The following is a 19,057-nucleotide window of genomic DNA, read 5'->3' on the forward strand; positions in this document are numbered from 1 at the left end:
ATCTGACCAAAACTAACTAGCAGTTAGTTTAAATTGATTCTTCTGGCGCATTTCCCCATGGCTGGGTCATGCTTGAGTCCGTCATTCTGTTTTAGTGTCTTTGGACCCTCTTCTCCCACGTAACTAGAAATAAAAATGTGCTATTTCTGACGTGAATCTCCTATTTCTGGCTATTTAATAATTTAGCTATCTGGTCCAGGCCACCCGAGCAACCAGCAACTGTCTGTTGCCTAGCAACATTCCCCGCCCCCTGAGTCTTGGCCCCGCCTGGCGCCCGGCGCGTGCACCCAGCCCCGCCCACCTCTGGGCGCGCGGTGATGACGTCGGAGGTCCGCGACTGCTGAGTTCGCTTTCCGCACTGGGGAGTTCTGAGTGTCATGGCCTCCTCCGGGGTGGCCCCGGGCCGACAGGTCGAAGATGCGTTACCGCCCCCCGCCGAGCCGCCGCTGCCCGAGGCCAAGCCGCAGCCGCCAACTCCCGTCGCCGCGCCGCAACCCCAGCAGCCGCCCGCACCGAGGCCTCAGTCACCGGCGGGTCTGAAGGAGGAGGAGAACTACTCCTTCCTACCCTTGGTTCACAACATCATCAAATGGTAAGGGCCCGGGAGAGGACCTGCGCCGCATTCGGGCTTCGCCGTCACGCCTGCTTGACAGCTGCCAGGGGACACAGACCCCCAGAGGGAAGAGGCCTGTCCAAGACCACCACGAATCAACCAGCTCTTTGAACCCTGAGTTGCCAGTTCTTGCAAGCTAGGTGATGATCTTATGACATGATACCGTAGGCCTCTCTCGCTAAATGGAGCCCCTACGGTCCTAAATCTCAAGGTTGCTAAATTAAGTTTAGGGGGTCTGTCGGTGCACAATTAAGTTTCTCTGAGCCTCTTTTCTTCACCTGTTGAATAACAAGAATCCCTGCTTTGGTACTTCGCCCCCATCTCCACCTCCCCAAATCATTCAGCCCATGTGGATCATCTCCCCTGTGTAGTAAGTAACACACTGCGTTGAGGTGTCCAGAATTAAAAGAGCCAACTTTTCAGCCCACATCACTCACAGGTCGAAGGGGAAAAGTCGCCAATAGAAATGACTGGCTCACAAAGCATCGGAGGGGTAATGATTGGAAACATGAAAGGAAAAACAAAGACACATAAGTTATCCTCTAGATGCTAACAGTGTGATAAAGGTGATGGTCAGTGTTCTCACTTAGCCTCACTTTTCAAATGACCCTTGAAAAAGAAAAGCACAATGAAAAGTCTCTCTGGTGCTAGTTTAAACTACTTTTACTGTTACTGTCATTTGTGGAGGTGTAGGGAGAGCATGCCTCAGAGTGCTTGGAGGTCTCTCCTGCAAACAAAGATGCTCTTCAACTCTATATTATTATCTACATAATAATAGTTCTCAACCCCTAGGATTATAATTCCTTATCTAACATTACAGATTAAAACAAAAGCTGGAACAGGGCACTTATTTTGCATGTGTAAGACCCTGGGTTTAATCTCTGATATAGAAAAAAATAGATTTTTTTAAAAATCCAAACAAGAATCGGGAGGTAGCTCAAAGTGTTAGAGCACATGCCTTTTGCATGCTTCTAGCCAGAGATAGATCCCCTTACACAGAATTCTCTCTCTCTCTCTCTCTCTCTCTCTCTCTCTCTCTCTCTCTCTCTCTCTCTCTCTCTCTCTCTCTCTCTCTCTCTCCCTCCCTCTCCCTCTCCCTCTCCCTCTCTCTCCCTCTCTCTCCCCCTCCCTCCATCCCTCCCTCCCTCCTCCAAAAGGGGCCTTAGTTGGCCCCTCTGCACTCCTAAATTTCCCTGTCACCCCTGCTTCCCACCCCTAAATAACACTGCACATCTGCACTTGAGTACCTAACCATCAGGCCTTGCCAAAATGTTTTCTGGAGTGGCCCTGGGTTCCCCAGCAATGCTAGGGAGTCTCCCCCAAGTGTAAAACTAAAATTACTATTGCAGTAACATTCAGATGAACATTAATTTGCTCTTAGATGTTTTTATAAAGTGGAATTATTGTTCATCACATGAACGTATTGTTAGTGGCCTGCCCTTTCTTGAGTTTAACCAGACTAGAATCACTTGATATGGTGTAATTTGATGCTTCTGCCACTTTTACAACAACTGCTGCTAGGCCTTTGTTCTCACATTAAACCCTGACTTTATTTGATGTGAAAAAACTTTATAAGATAAGGAGTTTCCTCTGTTCTTGTTAGCTATAAAGTAACACTTTTCAGCATTAAGACAGAAAAGACTATTTAGACCCTGCAATTCCAGGGCAGAACTGGAGTGTAAAGGGGTAATCCAAGTAAACCCAGATATAATTACACTGTGTTTAAGAAAAGTGAAACCACACACATTCTCAAGACAGACCCCCTAAAGTGCATTTATCCTTATTTTGATAGAACTGTGGGGTCAGACTAGCCTTAAATACTTGGCAGTAGGGGGCCAAAACAGTAGTACATTTGCCTCATATGAGGCCAACCTGGCAGCACTCGGGTTACTCCTGACACTGCACTCGGAAATGGCTCCTGGCAGGCTCAGGAGACGGTATGGGATACTGGGATTTGAACCACCATCTGACCTGGGTTGGCTGCCTGCAAGGCAAATGCCCTACCACTGTGCTATCTCTTTAACCCCCACCAAGGAGTAATTCTTGAGTGAGATATGGGATTAACCCCTGAGCATCTCCAGGTGTGGTTCAATCCCTCCCCCAATAAATAAATACTTTGTAGTAGGTTTTAGAAATTAAGATGTTTGTCTTATACACAGTTGACTCTAGTTGATCCTGGGCACTGCATACAGTCCCCTGAACACAGAGCCAGAAATAAGCTCTGAGCACTGCTGGATGTTACCCCAAGAAAGAAAGAAATAGTACTGGGCTAAGGAAGGTACACTATATGGATAATAGCTTTGAAGTATAATAGTGTTGGCTTCAAATCTCATTCTGATGTCTGCCTTTTAGTTTTAGTAAAATAAAACCTTTCTAGAACTTAATTTGCTTATTTTTAGTAAGTAGATAGTAATATTGGACCTCATGGGTTCCAATTACAGCTTTATAAGGTACTGGCTGAATAATTGTGTTCAAATCACTCAGTTTCTCTGAGTTTCTTCTATGAGAGGGAGTAGTACTATCCCAATCATGAGATCATTGTAAGATACTTAAGAGCTGCTGACTTTAAAAGGTAGTGGGTGGGTTGATCATGGGTTTATATATGTGTGTCTATGTATTTGTTTTAGAGACCAGCAAAGAGAGAAGGGGAGAAAATAGAAGGTTCCTGGCACATCAAATTTTGAGATTTGGGTGAAAGTCATGACCAAGGCTGATAATACTTCTTGAGGTTTGTCAGTGTGGTAGCCCTTGGCCATCTACTTTATGGTAATTACTTCCTCCCCTTCTCTCTTTTCTTTATTTGGGGGACTCATACCCCGGTGTTGCTCAGTCTATCTCATCCTATTGGTCTATAAAGTCAATACAACCTTCACATATTTAAGATTGAAGTTAGCGCTTTTTTTTTTTTTTTTTTTTTTTTTTTGTGGTTTTTGGGTCACACCCGGCAGTGCTCGGGGGTTTTTCCTGGCTCTGTGCTCAGAAACTGCTCCTGGCAGGCACGGGGGACCATATGGGACGCCGGGATTCGAACCGATGACCTTCTGCATGAAAGGTAAACGCCTTACCTCCATGCCATCTCTCCGGCCCGAAGTTAGCGCTTTTTCATGATTACAGTAACTCTCCCCTAACATATATATATATTTTTGTTGTTGTTGTTGTTGTTTTTTGTTTTTTGTTTTTTTGTTTTTCGGGCCACACCCGTTTGATGCTCAGGGGTTACTCCTGGATAAGCGTGCTCAGAAATTGCCCCTGGCTTGGGGGGACCATATGGGACGCCTGGGGATCGAACCATGGTTCTTCGTTGGCTAGAGCTTGCAAGGCAGAGACACCTTACCTCCAGTGCCACCTCACCGGCCCCCATATTATCGTTTTGGCATTGTTTTCCCCGCTTTTATTTTGCCCTTCTTTCCTAATAGTTCTTCTACATTCTTCTCAGCTTAGTATTGTTTTATGTTTATATTTATATTTAATAATAAAACACTAAAGGCGGGGCCGGGCAGTGGCGCTAGAGGTAAGGTGCCTGCATTGCCTGCGCTAGCCTTGGATGGACCACGGTTCGATCCCCCGGTGTCCCATATGGTCCCCCAAGCCAGGAGCAACTTCTGAGCTCATAGCCAGGAGTAACCCCTGAGCGTTACCGGGTGTGGCCCAAAAACCAAAAAACAAACAAACAAACAAACAAACAAACAAAAAACACTAAAGGCTTAGTGGAAACTCTGAGTATGAGTGATGTTTTTGTTACTCTTTTAGAATGAACTGTCAAGGTCCATTTTTGCAGAGTTCGCCCAATGTCCTTACTCTTTGGTTGGTCAGATGCCCCAGAGAAGGTAACTCTGTTCTTTACAGTTACCAGTCTAGAAGCCAGATGGGATTATAGGTTATGGTAGGGATCTCAGCATGTAGTTTGTGAATTTCCATTTAGTTCCCATTACCATTATTGGATCCCCTCTTCTAGCCCTGCAGTGTGCCTGGTGCTCTCATATCCAGATACAGTTGGTCATTCTTTTCTAAGAAAAAATTGTAGGGCAGAGTAATCTTCAAGATGGAAGTAGAACAATCTATTTGGAATGGTGGGAGAGGACTGTAGGGATCTACTTCTTAATACCCACCCAGAGTCTTGTCTCTGGAGGGAGGAGGTAAGAAGGGTGATGTAGGAAGAGCATGGTAAAGATGTGATGCAAAAGGGGGGGGGGGCATTCACTGTGGAGTCAGTTCTCAGTGGTGGGATTGGAGCATAAATCAGAGAGGGTAGGAAAAGAAAGCTGGAGAAGCAGGAAGAAACAGGATTCTGCAGATAACTTCCCTCCTTAGGAAATGAACTTTTTTCTTCTCAGGACTGGGAAACTAGCAAAGATTTGGAGTTTCATGCTTGACATGGATGACAACAGCTTAAGGAATAAAAGATTGGCCCAGTGCCCCAGGCCCAGATCCCTTCCTTTCCTGTATTTCCCCAGAGATTTGAATTATTTGTTTCCTACTTGCCCAGGGGATCAGTAAAGAGAAAGAACTAAAATTAATTTAGCCTTATGGTTTTCATAAGGACCTAGAGTATTATATTATGCCATGTTGTTGGTTTAGTATGCGTGTTTCTTTAAATTGAAAAAAGCCTGAGGGACAAGAAAGATGACTCAGTGGCCTAAAGCCAAGCAGGAAGTTTAGAGTTTAGTTTATATGTTCCCACTGACATTGAGGGGATCCCTGACACCACTTCTGTTGAGGCATCTCCAGCCAAAAGGGGTAGGGTGAGTGGCTCATTGACTAAAAGTGCTGACCTGGTATGAGGCTATGAGCTATTTCTTTAGCTCTGGGAAGGGAATGAAGAGAAATTACAAGTTCAGAAGTACAGAAATACGTCAATTGATAAAATATTCTCCTCTTCCCCTCCTCTCCCTGCCATAATAACCGTGTTCATACTAAGTCTTCTTCCAGGAATTAGACCAGTGTGTTTTCAATCTTTCATACATAAGGGACCCCCTCTTACAATATAGCAACTTCCTGCCTTCCTTTCTGTTTCTATTCTCTTCATTAAATCTCTTCTGATTTTTTAAAAATAAATAAATGCTTTAATTGAATCACTGAGATACATAGTTACAAAGTTCATGATTGAGTTTCAGCCATACAATTTAATAACTGTCACCAACTGATCACCAACTGTCACCACCTGATATGGGGTGTGCAGCAGGGAGTTGGGGGGCATATCTTGTGCTCCTGGCCCTGCATTCGGGGATCACTCCCATCTGGGGAATGGGTGAGCATGCATCTTACCTTCTATATGTCTCTCAGACCTTTCTCTTTTGAATTAGGAAAAAGCAATTTATACAAATTGAATAACTGTACTTAAAAAAAAGTATAGGTTTTTGGAGCCAGAGCAATGGCACAAGCAGTAGGATGTCTGCCTTGCACACGCTAACCTAGGATGGGCCTTGGTTCGATTCCCAGGATCACATATGGTCCCTCAAGCCAGGAGCAATTCCTGAGCGCATAGTCAGGAGTATCCCCTGAGCATCACTGGGTGTGGCCCAAAAAAACAAGAAAACAAAAAATTTTTATTTAGTTTTTTTTTTTTTTTCTGGACTCTTTTCCTACTCACACATAAGTTTTTCTCATAGGGGTGGCCGCATCATAAATTATATGTAGTTAATCTATTTATGCCCTTTTAAGGTGTTTTTCTAATTTTTGCTAATCAGTAAAGAGCATCCTTGTATTTGAAGACATTTATGATGAGGTCAAGTGCTGGAATTACTTGAAGGGGTGTACCCTTTATCAATTTTTACTTCCAATAGCTGAATTTAAAATGACCAGGAAGCATTAAAAAGAAAAGGTTGATGGATTCAGAGTGCCCAAGTATATAAAAGGAAAGAACCTCTTCTGCTCTTCACTCCTCTCTAGCTACTTGAGATTCCCTTGTCTGAACAGACTCTTCTTTATTTAAACTGTTTCCTGCTCAAGGGCACTTTCACTGTCTTTGGCCTTGCAGTCAGAGCTGCCGTGAGCCTTTCTCAGTGCCATTTTGTCAAACTATAAGGGGGTTTGTAGGGTAGATATTTAGCAGTGGGATGTGTGAATTTCAAAGCTTGATCACTGCTTAACAGAATGCCCTAATTTGAATTTAATCTGATCAGAACAGAAATGGTAGGTTGTTTCTATCTGTGTCTTCTACTAGGGAAAGTATCTTTATGTAGCTAGCATTGGTAAGCCTTACCTTCGATGACGTCTGAATTTTGGTTCTAATTTGAAAGCCCTTCCCATTCTAATCGATCCTTTGGGGGGCAGTGTGTACTCAGACCTCGTACTTCATGCATGCAAGACCTGTTCTGCCTTGGAGTCGAATTCCTGGCCCTTGTAGTTGATCCCTTTTTTACAGAAATCAGGATACCTTTTTTCCTTTGTTTGGCTTTGAGATCATGTCTGGTAATGCTTAGGGGTTACTCCTGGCTCAGCACTCAGGAATTACTCTTGGTGATGCTCAGGGGACCTAATGGAATGCTGGGAATCTAACTTGGGTTGGCTGCATGTGAAGCACATGCCTTACCTACTGTACTGTCTCTCCAGCCCCAGAATACCCTTCTTTCCCTTTAACTCTTTGATGCTCTTTTGAACTTATTTTGATGAAGGCCTGTAAGATAAGCCTTTTCTCTACCCATTGTCTTCCCACTACCACTACTGAGTATTCTTTGTTTTCCCTGCTTAATTTACCGTTCCTTTCATATGCTGAATTCACAGATGTTTTCATATTGACCATTAGACCTTCTGTTCTCTGATACCAACCATTTTAGTTCTTGACTCCACATATTACATTTAATGATTTCTCAAAGTTAGTCTGCTCCCCCTCTTTTTTTTTTTTTTGGCAGTATTCATCCTTAGCAATTATATCTTTACCAGTCTGATTCTTTTTTTCTTTTTTCTTTTTGGTTTTTGGGCCACACCCAGCGGTGCTCAGGGGTCACTCCTGGCTTTATGCTCAGAAATAGCTCCTGGCAGGCACGGGGGACCATATGGGACACCGGGATTCGAACCAACCTTTGGTCCTGGATTGGCTGCTTGCAAGGCAAACGCCGCTGTGCTATCTCTCCGGGCCCCACCAGTCTGATTCTTAATGGCCCAGCTGAGATGCTTGTTGCTTTTAGTTTATGGAACATTTAGTTGTTAATCTTCTTTATTATCAAACCTGTTGTTATCTCACGATTCAAGTTTTTAAACCTCATTTTATTAGTTCTTAAAATTATTGCTTAGTTAACCTCTTACTTTGGGGTCACATTTGGCTGTGCTCAGTGACTATTCCTGGTAGGACATAGAAAACCAAAAATGGCTATAGGGATCAAACCCTGGTCAGTTGCTTGCAAAGCAAGTGCCTTACCCACTATAACTGATGCACAAACCAGGTAGAACACAGCCTGAGCAGGTTATTACAATAGGTGTGCTTTGGAGTGGGTAGAATCCTTCAGCCTGTATCCATCCTCTCATCTCTCAACAACAAACTTCCTGTTCTTCCTCAGAGAAATGTGGAGAGATAGTACAACAATGACTGTGCTTGCCTTGCTGTCTCAGGTTTGATTCTTGGCACTCCATGTGTCCCCTGAGTCTGCCTGGAGCACAAAGCCAGAAGTCTCAGCACTGCCCAGTGTAGCCTCAAAACAAAGAATACATACCTTTGCTCCGGGGCCTCTTGCACAGCTGAATTGTTCCTGGTTCCTCTAGTACTCCTGGTTGGGGTGCTCTCTGATTTGGTATTGGAAGACTCCTTTCTGCTTTCTTTCTTCCCATGCCTTTGCTATGGTGGGTGAACCACTTGTATACTTGTGTTTTTCTAAGAAGTGGGGAACGGAAAGAAAAGCCTCATTTTTATGACTATAAGAAAGGTGAGACTGGGCTGGAGAGATAGCATGAAGGTAAGGCATTTGCCTTGCGTGCAGAAGGTTGGTGGTTCGAATTCCGGCATCCCATATGGTCCCCCGAGCCTGTCAGGAGCAATTTCTGAGCGTAGAAGCAGGAGTAACCCCTGAGCACTGCCGGGTGTGACCAAAAACAAAAACAAAAAAAAAGAAGGGTGAGAGAGGGCTGGAGTAATAGCACAGTGGGGAGGGTGTGCTGGATTCTAACCCCGGCATCCGATATGGTCCCCAAACCTGCCAGTAGCCATTTTTTTGGGGGGCCACACCCGTTTGATGCTCAGGGGTTACTCCTGGCTAAGCGCTCAGAAATCACCCCTGGCTTGGGGGGACCATATGGGACGCCGGGGATCGAACCGCGGTCCGTTCCTTGGCTAGCGCTTGCAAGGCAGACACCTTACCTCTAGCGCCACCTCGCCGGCCCCAAGTAGCCATTTTTGAGTAGAGCCAGGAGTAACCTGAGCACAACAAGGTGTGACCCAAAAGCAAAAAGAAACAAAGAAGAGCTGAAGAGATAGCACAGCAGTAGGGCATTTGCCTTACACGCAGCCAACCCAGGACGAACATGGACATGGTTGAATCCCAGCATCCCATATGGTCCCCTGGAAGGAAGGAAAGAAGGGAGGGAGGGAGGGAGGGAGGGAGGGAGGGAGGGAGGGAGGGAGGGAGGAAGGAAGGATTCAAAAAGTCTCTTTGCAACCTTTTTTGATATATAAATAAGCCATGTTATAAAAGTACATTTATGATACTGGAGCAGTAAAGTTAGGCCTATGTACACCAAGGTGAATCTAGGTAAAAACCAAAACAAAAGTGTTTCCCCAACTTCCTTTTCCTCTAACCTCTTCTTTTCCTATCTGACTTGGCCTTCCCCCTCCCTTGACTTGGGAGTTGGTTTGAATAAAGAAAGGGGTCTGGCTTTGGGCTCCAGAGAGCACGGAGAAGAGTGAACACATGGCAGAGAGCTGACTCCAATGAATATCTTTTCTGGCTGCTTGGTATTATTTCTCCACTGCTACCCTGCTTCATCAGACCCATCCGCCTAAGGGGTTAGAAACACAGTGCCTGGGGCAGTCTTGCCAGCTCTTGGATTTTTATTTTTATTTTATTTTATTTTATTTTTATTTTACACTGTGGGGCCAGGAAAACATATAAATTGTTTCCCTTCAAACTTGCTGAATGTAATTTGAGTCGGGAACTGAGTGTCCCACGCCAGATGTTCCAAACTGCACCCTTCACTGCCCAGCCTGATGGTTTTGGCTCACTCCTGTCTTGAGTCTTTTGTCAGCGTGGGTACTTGACCATTTTTTCAATTAAATGTGTTCTTTAAATTCATCTGGGTTGCCAGGAAGGGAGTGGAGTGCCGATTTGATCTGCAGATGTCATCACTGAAGTGCTGAGCAGTGTACTACATTGCTCTTGACCCTTCAAGGCCCATATTGCTTCATCCAAGTCCCTTTGTTGTGGAGACAGGTCAGCAAGACCTTTCTCATGGGAGCAGGGAGCAGGGTGTCAGTGCCTCAGTGCTCCACGCAAATTACCATTTTAATCTGCTGGCCTTCCTAGCCAGCTGAGCCCCTTTGCTTGTACAAGGGAGAAGCCAGCACAGCAGTAGAGAATCCAGGCAGTGAACACACTAGCTCCCAGGGCAGCAGGAAAGAAGAAAGTTATAGCACCATATGGGCTTGGAAAAGTAGAATCTTGATGTGAGAAAGTGAAGGCTACTTCAAGGGGAATCGTCTGTTGGGAACCTCCTAGCAGGCGATGTGGCCAGGGAGTGACTGAAGCCCTGTTTCTGAGCTCAGGCTTGGATTTTATTTGGGAAGGTGGGTTCCCTGCTAATTGGAAAAAGAGACTCTCCAGGTTTGCAGAAAGTTGGTGGGAGGAGGAGGCTATAGGTGATGGTGCGGGACTGGCTGCTGGATGAGTTCTGGGGCACATGGGAGCCTGTGCGTGAAGTCAACATAGAGTATAGCTTTCTAGCTCATGCTGCAAGCAGTAATGACTACTGGGGTAATTGTGGGTCTCCTTGGACTCCAGTGACGACAGGAACCTGGGAACAGAAGTTAGGACAGAAGGCTAAACAGGATTGTTGTTATTGTGTGTGTTAGTTTGTTGGCCATATCTGGAGGTGCTCAGAAGCAACTCCTGGCTCGGAGTGGCTCTTAACCGTGTTGGGAGACTGCAGTGTCAGGGACTGAACCTGGGTCTCTTGTATGCAGTGCTTCCACTCCAACTCCTTGAACTCTGAGTGAGAGTTCATATATCAAAGAGGTGGATGAGTGTATCCAGCTACTTTGTAGGAGATTATTTTCAATTATTCCTCCCCCCAAAAAGAATATTTTTAAATGTATCTTGTGAATAGTTAAAAGCAAGAATGTGAGGTTCAAAGCTGTCTCAAAGGCCTGTTGGATGCTGCAGAACTAGATCAGTTAATGGGCCAGAGAAATAGTACTCTGGACAAATCACTTGCCTTGCACATAGCCAATCTGGGTTCAATCCCTGATATTTCATACAGTCCCCCCAAACCCCACCAGAAGTGATCCCTCAGCGTAGGAGTAAACCCTGAGCATCGCCAGTTGTACCCCCAAAACTAAAAACTAGAGCAGATAAATACAAATAGCTCCTGGAAAAGTAATAGCTGGTGTTGTCAGAGTCAGATGGTTAAAGGACAGGCATTGTACTAAATGGTCTTCTGGAACTATTGGACCTGCATCTGAAGGTGATGGTGATAGTGACTGGGGCCATTTTAGTAATCCATGAGAATTCTGATATATGTAATCTTCAAGCCAGAATCACACTTTAGGGAAATTACCCTACCAAAATACTTGAACAAGCACATATATATAGAGAGAGATATGTGATAAATTATAAGCATCCAAATACCCAAATTCCCACCAAATAATTTAGTTCAATAATGATGCTAAACTAGAAAAAGTTTTAAATAAGGAAGAATAAAACCAGATATACTGAAATTGCATTTTTTCCACATCAGTATGATGCATTTGTATATTATATTTTGAAATAATCTGAGTTAACATACACCACTTATTAACAGAGGTTATCTCCAGGTTATGGGATTAATGGGTCTTTCCTTCCCTATAGCTTGGGTTTCATCATCTTTACATTTTTCTCCTCCAGCACCTAGTACTGTCAACAAGAAACCTACTATCTTAGGGAGACAAAGGCTGAAGTGAGTTTGGATGACTGGTCCTGGGTGAGTCAGGTAAACTGTGAGGGTTTGAGGCCACAGGGATGGAGGAACAGACTGAGTCATGTGCCAAGGAGAGGTTAAAATGCAGTGAGTTTGGGAGTGATTGGCTTTAGAGACCTGAGGGAATTACTTGGGTTTCTGGGCACAGTTTTTACTGGTGGCTGCCAATTTGCATCTTTAGATACTGAAGCTTCTCAACTAAAAGCTGAGGCAGAATATACTTAGCAGCTACCGTGTCATTCTTTTTTTTATTACAAGTTGCTAACCTTTAATAGATAAATAAGGGGCTGGAGAGCTAGCACAGCAGCGTTTGCCTTGCAAGCGTCCGACCCAGGACCTAAGGTGGTTGGTTCAAATCCCGGCGTCCCATATGGTCCCCGGTGCCTGCCAGGACCTACCATATTTCTGAGCAGATAGCCAGGAGTAACCCCTCAGCACCGCCAGGTGTGACCCAAAAACAAAAACAAAAACAAAAAAACAAACAAAAAAATAGATAAAGTTTGTGGACAGTAAGCTAGGCAAAAATTGCATTATACTGTGGGAAAGCCCAAAATGTTGATTTCTTGTTTCTATTGTTCTTTGTTGTTTGTTTGTTTTGGTTTTTGTTTTTTGACCACACCTGGCAGAGCTTAGCAGACCATATGGGATGCCAGGGATTGTACCTGGTACAAGGCAGGTGCCCTACCTGCTGTACTTCCTCTCTGGCCACTGAAAATACCAATTTCTATAGAGTTACCCATAGTTCTTTTTCATTCCCAACTAAGAAAAAAAACTTTATAATACTAAAAGAAACACAAGCTGTACTCAACTGCAAATGCAGTTGAGACCATTCTGTATTCTACTACTACAGGTGATTTGCTCCTGGGTTTGTCTCCTGTTTGTTAAATGCTGACAGTTATAAACAGAGCAGTAAGACTAGTATTGGGAACGCTTCTTACCATTTCCCAACATCAGACACAGCATTTCACTTCTCTTCACAGCACTCATTCTCTTTCCTGGGCAGCTGCTGCTGCGCTAAAGTCACTTTTGATACTGGAGGACTTGTGAGGCTCTCAGGTGTTTTTCTTTTGATCACATTGGCAGCAGTCTTGCCTGTAACATCAAGCAAGCCTTTGATGTCTGAGTAGCTTGCAGCCAGAATAGCTCCAAAAAGTAGCCTTTGGTCCACTTTCAGGAATTCTTGCTTCCAGATGTATTTGTTTTTCTTTGTTCTCACCATCCCAGGAGGAAGCGGCTCGTGCTTGCTGTGGGTACATATGGAAGAGCGTGCTGGAATACTGCTGCAATAGCATTTGGGGCAGGAACGAGGCCATCATCTCTTCCATCATTCATTCCCTTCTTTTTCTTTTTCAGTGTGATCTTGATAGTTATAGAGACTGCTTGGCAATTCCACACTGTCTTCAGATTTGCAGATTATCTCTCCATCAGAACTGTAGCTTCACTGAAGGCCTGATGTTGGTCTCCAGGGGCCAGCAGGGCAGAAGTGGATAAGAACAGCCATGTCAGTCTCAGAAGAGAAAGACTGAGAGCCAGGCCACTGCCCTAGGTGCCATTCTTAACACTCACCAATCAGGGATTTAAAAGATGGAGTTGAAAGGATGTGGGTGTGCTGTGGGCTGGAAGCCATACCTGGTGGTACTTGGGTACTACTGTGATGGTATCAAGTCTGATGACATACACATTATAATAGAGTCTGTTCACGGTTGGAATGATATCAAGTATCAGTCCGAATCTGCAAAAGATGATTGAGAAGTGCCCTGTCAAGCCATAGCTATAGTGTTTTGTTCAGCTTTAAAAACTGCTGGGGTGGGGGGATGACGGTGGGAGCAATAGCACAGTGGGTAGGGCATTTGCCTTGTATGCAGCCAACCCAGGCTCAATTCCCAGCATCCCATGTGGTCCCCAAGCACTGCCAGGAATAACCCCTGAGCTCAGAGCCAAGAATAATCCCTGAGTTCTGCTGGTGTGGCCCAAACTTAAAAAAAAAAAGCCTGAGGGGTGGTGGGGTGTGAGAGGATAGAAAGCACAGTGGGTGGGACATTTATCTTGCATGCAGCCAATCTGGGTTTGATCCCCAGTGCCATATATGTATAGTTCCCCTAGCCCATCAAGAGTGACCCTCAAGGGGCCTGAACGATAGCACAGCAGGTAAGGCATTTTCTTTGCATGCAGCCAGCCAACCCTGGTTTGATCCCTGGCATTCCATATGGTCCCCCTGAGCTTGCTGGGAGTGATTTCTCAACAAAGAGCCAGGAGTAACCTCTGAGCACTGCTGAGTGTGGCCCAAAAAGCCACAAAAGGAAAAAGTGATCCTTGAGTACAGAGCCATGAGTAAGCCCTGATCATTGCCAGGTGTGACCCAAAAACCAAGAAATAAATAAAATTGCCTCTGGGTGGCTGAAAGTACCCCAGCCCTGAGCTTACACAATTTAGGTGCTTCTGGGCCTGACCTACTCTCATTTTTCTCTCCTGCTAAAGTTGGGTGATGACTAACATAGAACACAAAGGCACCACACCCATTTTCAGTTTTCTGCTTTTATTCTCAATAGTCAAGCCTATCTCTTCTTTTGGCTGGAGTGTTTCATACTCTTCCTGGCCTACCAGATCGCCTTGGTTCTAGCCAGATCCTGAATACAGTGTTTTCCTCTCCCCAGGAGTTCCGCCTTTTTACCACTTCTAATTAGGGCAGCGGAGGAGCTTGTGGAGTGGGCCTCTCTTGGCTCTGTGGCCCCCTTTCAGGAGAGCTTCCCTCCCTGAACCTTTCATAATACTCCACCTTTAGTATGTTAAGGCAAGAAATATAGCTCAGTGACATGCAACCCAGAATACGTAATCCACCCCTGGTACTCCCCCACAACCAAATTATTTTCATAGGGTTCAAACTTAGCAGTTCTCAGGAGAACCAGGACTATTCTAGATGGTACATTGTCTGGTGCTGCAGGCCTAGGTGTTTGCATGCTGGCACTGCTCTGGGATCAGCAGAGCTGCTTCACCAGGCAGTGCCAACTATTGAACTCAGACTGCACACACACCTAACATGTTCTCTACCACTTTAGCTATCTCTTTGGAAATACCTTGGCAATATGAAGTTTTTAAAAAATGAACATCTCTAGCATGGCCCACTCTTTACATAACTTCCTCCCAAATTTTTATGTAAAGTTATTTATACTGTGTTCTTTCAGGACTCATGTGGTGCTAGTCCATCTTCTTAAAACTATATTTTAGTTGCAGAACTGCTCTGGGACTTAAATTCATAACAATGTGTTAACACATATGTCTTTAAGTACACTGATTACAGATGTCCAGATGGTTTCTGTCCAGAGCTGTGTATCTCAGAGGAGATCTAAAAAGATGCTCCCTGTTTGCTTTCTTCCAAATGATTTGCAGTTTTTGGGCCAGAGAGATAGTCCATCATGTAGGACACTTACTTTGCATGCAGTTAACCTGGGTTGGATCCCTAGAATCCCATATGGTCTCCTAAACCCATCAAGAGTGATTCCTGACTGCAGAGCCAGGAGTAAGCCCTAAATAATGCCAGGTATGTCCCCCAATTCAAATGATTTGCAATTCTCATGAATACTTATTGCTCCTTCCTCGACTGTAATAAAGTAAACCATTCATTCTATATCTAAATTGAGACTCAAAGAACAATAAATGTTTGAAATAGCTATTTATTTCATAGAATAAATGATCCAGTTCCTGTCTTTCTGATCAGAAGAGAGATGTTCGCTGTTGATAGTGAACAAACCATAAGGGATGTCTCGTTTGCCGGGTATGAGTTGTAAAGAAAAATGGATAATCTTTTGGCATAAGTAGAGAAGTGATGAATAATAAACATGAATTAATGCATTCTGGGTTGAGATTTTGCACCAAGAATTGACATTCTCCTCTCTTAGGCCTCAAAGGTTGACTTGTAGAGTAGTCTACTGAATTGGCTTTTAAGTTTTTGGTCTCAAGTACTTGTTTTCAGAACTCAATAACTTTATTTTAAAAAAATTTTTTTTTAATTTAGTAGCACTGGGGAACCTGGATCTCTCACCAGCTAATAGCTGTGAAATGAAGTAAATGATTCTGCCTTGATTATAGTTTGACCCAAAGGCAAGGAGTTTATGTGATTGGTAGGAGAAAGCTGCCTATTGTAACTGGAAATTTATCTCTGTTAATAAATTTGAGCATTAAAACATCAGCTAAATATTGAACTCTTGTTAGCTGATAAGTCTGGAAGGGGCATAAATGACAATAAATGTACTTCAGAAAGTTTTACTTCACATTTGCAACCTTATATTGGTAATGATTTGACCATCCAACAACCATTTTTGAGCTTTTTTTTTTTTTTTTTTTTTTTTTTGGTTTTTGGGCCACACCCGGTGACGCTCAGGGGTTACTCCTGGCTATGCGCTCAGAAGTCGCTCCTGGCTTGGGGGACCATATGGGACGCCGGGGGATCGAACCGCGGTCCGTCTCCTAGGCTAGCGCAGGTAAGGCTTACCTTACCTCCAGCGCCACCGCCCGGCCCCGAGCTTATTTTTTTTTAATTATCCATCCTGTTAACAAGATTGCCTGAGTGCCTTAAGTGTTTTCAGGCTGGACTGAGGACAAGGGGTATAGCTATGAATAAAGTAGATATAGTTCCCTACCTTCTGCGCTAATAATATCCTTTAAGCCACCTAATTTTTGAGCAAGCATTCAGAGGGACAGCATAGGCTCTGCTGGCCATGGGTACACATTTACCGAGCAGCTGTCACGTACCTGATCTAGAACAAATGCTGAGAAAGAATTTGTCCTCGAGGGAGGGAGAGTGTGTGTGTACACACACAACTTTTGGGGGGTGGGGGGGTTTAGAAAACAAGGTGTTTTAAAACAATGCGCTGAGTGGTAGCACAACAATAGCACAGCAGTAGGGCATTTGACTTGCATGCCAACCAGAAAGGACCAGGGATCAATTCCCAGCATTCCATATGGTCCCCTAAGCCTGCCAGAAGCAGTTTCTGAGCACAGAGCCAGAAGTAACCCCTGAGCACCACTGAGTATGGCCCAAAAACCAAAAATAAATAAATAAAGCAGTACAGGATTGGCAAGTCCTGTAAGTTGCAGGGCTGAAAAGCTAGGGTGTAAATTACAAATGCTAACAGCTGCCCTCTTCCTCCCATAGTATGGACAAGGACGGCCCAGATATCCACCAGGACCTGAACGCACTCAAAACCAAATTCCAGGAGCTTCGCAAAGTCATCAGCACCATGCCTGGCATCCATCTGAGCCCTGAGCAGCAGCAGCAGCAGCTGCACAGTCTACGAGAGCAAGTCAGGACCAAAAATGAACTTCTGCAGAAATACAAGAGCCTTTGCATGTTTGAGATCCCCAAGGAGTAGAGTGAGACTGACTTCCATCAATGCCCAGAGAGAGAAGCTGGAGACCAAGCGACCTCACCATCTGCCCCTCCCTGCCTGCTGCCAGAGGCTGACTCTTTTGTACTCCTCCAAAACTTGAGCCCAATCAGGGCTGTTGTTCCTTTTCCTTAATTCAATTTGGCATTGACTATGCAAGGGGCCAGCACTCAAACTTGGCTCCTTTGGGGCTTCTTTGTATATAGCCATATGTCTAGATGCATAATGCTTATGCCTGCTGGGGGGTGGAGGGAAGAATGTTCCTGGAGGCTGGGGAGGAAGGGTGGGAGACTCTATCCTGCCTCTGGGGAATGGACCATCTGCTGTGTATTCAGGCTTCTTTGACACATCCAAAGAGTACAGTAGGAAAGGAGGCAACTCCCCTTTGCTTCCTGCCTTCCTCCCCTGTCCTCTTAGATTTGATCAATGTGTACCAGGTACATATTATTCCTATTAACAGTCACATCTGAAATATTTGTATAGAATTCACTGGAGAAATTAGGCCTGCTCTCAGCATGTCTTGAAATGGTAAAAGAAGGCGGTGAGAGAATGGAACATTGTTCTGAAAGACTACGGGGTGGCCTGCCCCCCACCTCCAAAAACAATTGGCTTCCTTTTAAATTTGACCCAGTGAATGTAACTGCCATAGAGGTGTCTGCTGCCAGATAGCCCCTAATCTTGAAGTTCTTTGCCACCTACATGTTCTTGTTACACATTTAGCTCTGCTGTCATTGTCTTCTGTCACCTCAGCTTTCTTAGCCCTTGACTGCCCAAAAGTGGCACTTAGACCCCCACAGTGCTACCCTTGGAAAGGGGGGATGTCCTTTTTTTTTCTACATAATGTCAATAGGTTTTCCACTAAGTTGATCTAGATTGGATTTCCACTGTTCCGTTTAAAACTAATTTCTGGAGCACAGAGCCAGGAGCAAGCCAGGAGTGACCAAATAAAGAACAAAAAAAAAAAATAAAAGAAGGATTTCCTATGGTGGCCTTCCCGCCAGAGCCCCTGATGCACCTTGACTAGCAATGCTGCAGAGGCTCTGAATGCGCTTTTTGCTCAGGGTGGCCACTGTTTGGTCCAGATGTGATAGCTTGAATCTGAATCATTACTGGGGGTATGAGATGGCTGGAAGTAATGCAGCCACTTTAGCTTCCTAGATACTCATGAGCAACTCACCATTTCTTGCAGAGGGACGTTTTATTGGAGTTTTCGTGTGTTGACTGCAGTCAGCAATACTTATCTGTGCTTCTAAGGATGAAGTGAGAAGTATCTGAATATTGTTTGAGTTTGCACATAGCCTGAGCTGACCAGTTCAAGGGTTTAACAGATGCCCACCAACTGACCTCTTTGGCAGTACACTGGCATAAAATCATCTTAGCAGGAGTTCCATTTATGACAGGCTGCAGCCACCTGTCAAGATGGCTGACATATTGGGAGCCCAGGGTTTGGTGGGGGGGAAGTGTAGATCAGGTTTCAGTGGCTTTGGACAGGAAAGCAGGCTCCATGTTTGTGTTGGGTTTTTTTCTTTTTCTAGGCTCCATGTTAAGTAGGTAGATAGTAGTCACCATTAGACTGGTTCTTCCTTGGGACTGGACTGTTATTTAACTGAATCAGTTATTTTCTTGAAGTTCTAGAGTAGTATATGAGCCATTTTTAAGGCTCTGACCAAATTCCAAGGAACATGAAGTAAGCCAACACCTGACCTGGGCCTTTCTGCAAGATTGGAACAGACCAGGGTTCCTCGTGGGCCAGAGGGAGCTGGACCCTTTCCTGCATTCTGGGACAGGCTGGACTCTTCAAGGGAATAAAGATCCATGTTCTATGCTAAGACATCTTTGCTTTTGTACTGAAATTCATGATAGGCTGTGTCTTTCGGATAATTGAAAAAAAATGTTCAGTTAGTGGCCGGAGAGAAAGCACAGCGGTAGGGCTTGCACATGGCTGATCCAGGACAGACTT

The 19,057-nt window shown here is 44.6% G+C and overlaps 1 protein-coding gene across 1 annotated transcript; it reads left to right on the forward strand.

The window, feature by feature from the left end:
• Positions 1 to 376: 376 nt before the first annotated feature.
• Positions 377 to 17,816, forward strand: MED9 (mediator complex subunit 9). The gene is made up of 2 exons (XM_049776991.1): positions 377 to 592; positions 16,866 to 17,816. The coding sequence occupies exons 1-2, from the start codon at positions 378 to 380 to the stop codon at positions 17,080 to 17,082; spliced, it is 432 nt and encodes a 143-aa protein (XP_049632948.1). The 5' UTR covers position 377; the 3' UTR covers positions 17,083 to 17,816.
• The last annotated feature ends 1,241 nt before the right edge of the window (positions 17,817 to 19,057 follow it).

The sequence above is a fragment of the Suncus etruscus genome, chromosome 7 (assembly GCF_024139225.1).
Source record: "Suncus etruscus isolate mSunEtr1 chromosome 7, mSunEtr1.pri.cur, whole genome shotgun sequence".
In the NCBI taxonomy this organism is placed as follows: domain Eukaryota; kingdom Metazoa; phylum Chordata; class Mammalia; order Eulipotyphla; family Soricidae; genus Suncus; species Suncus etruscus.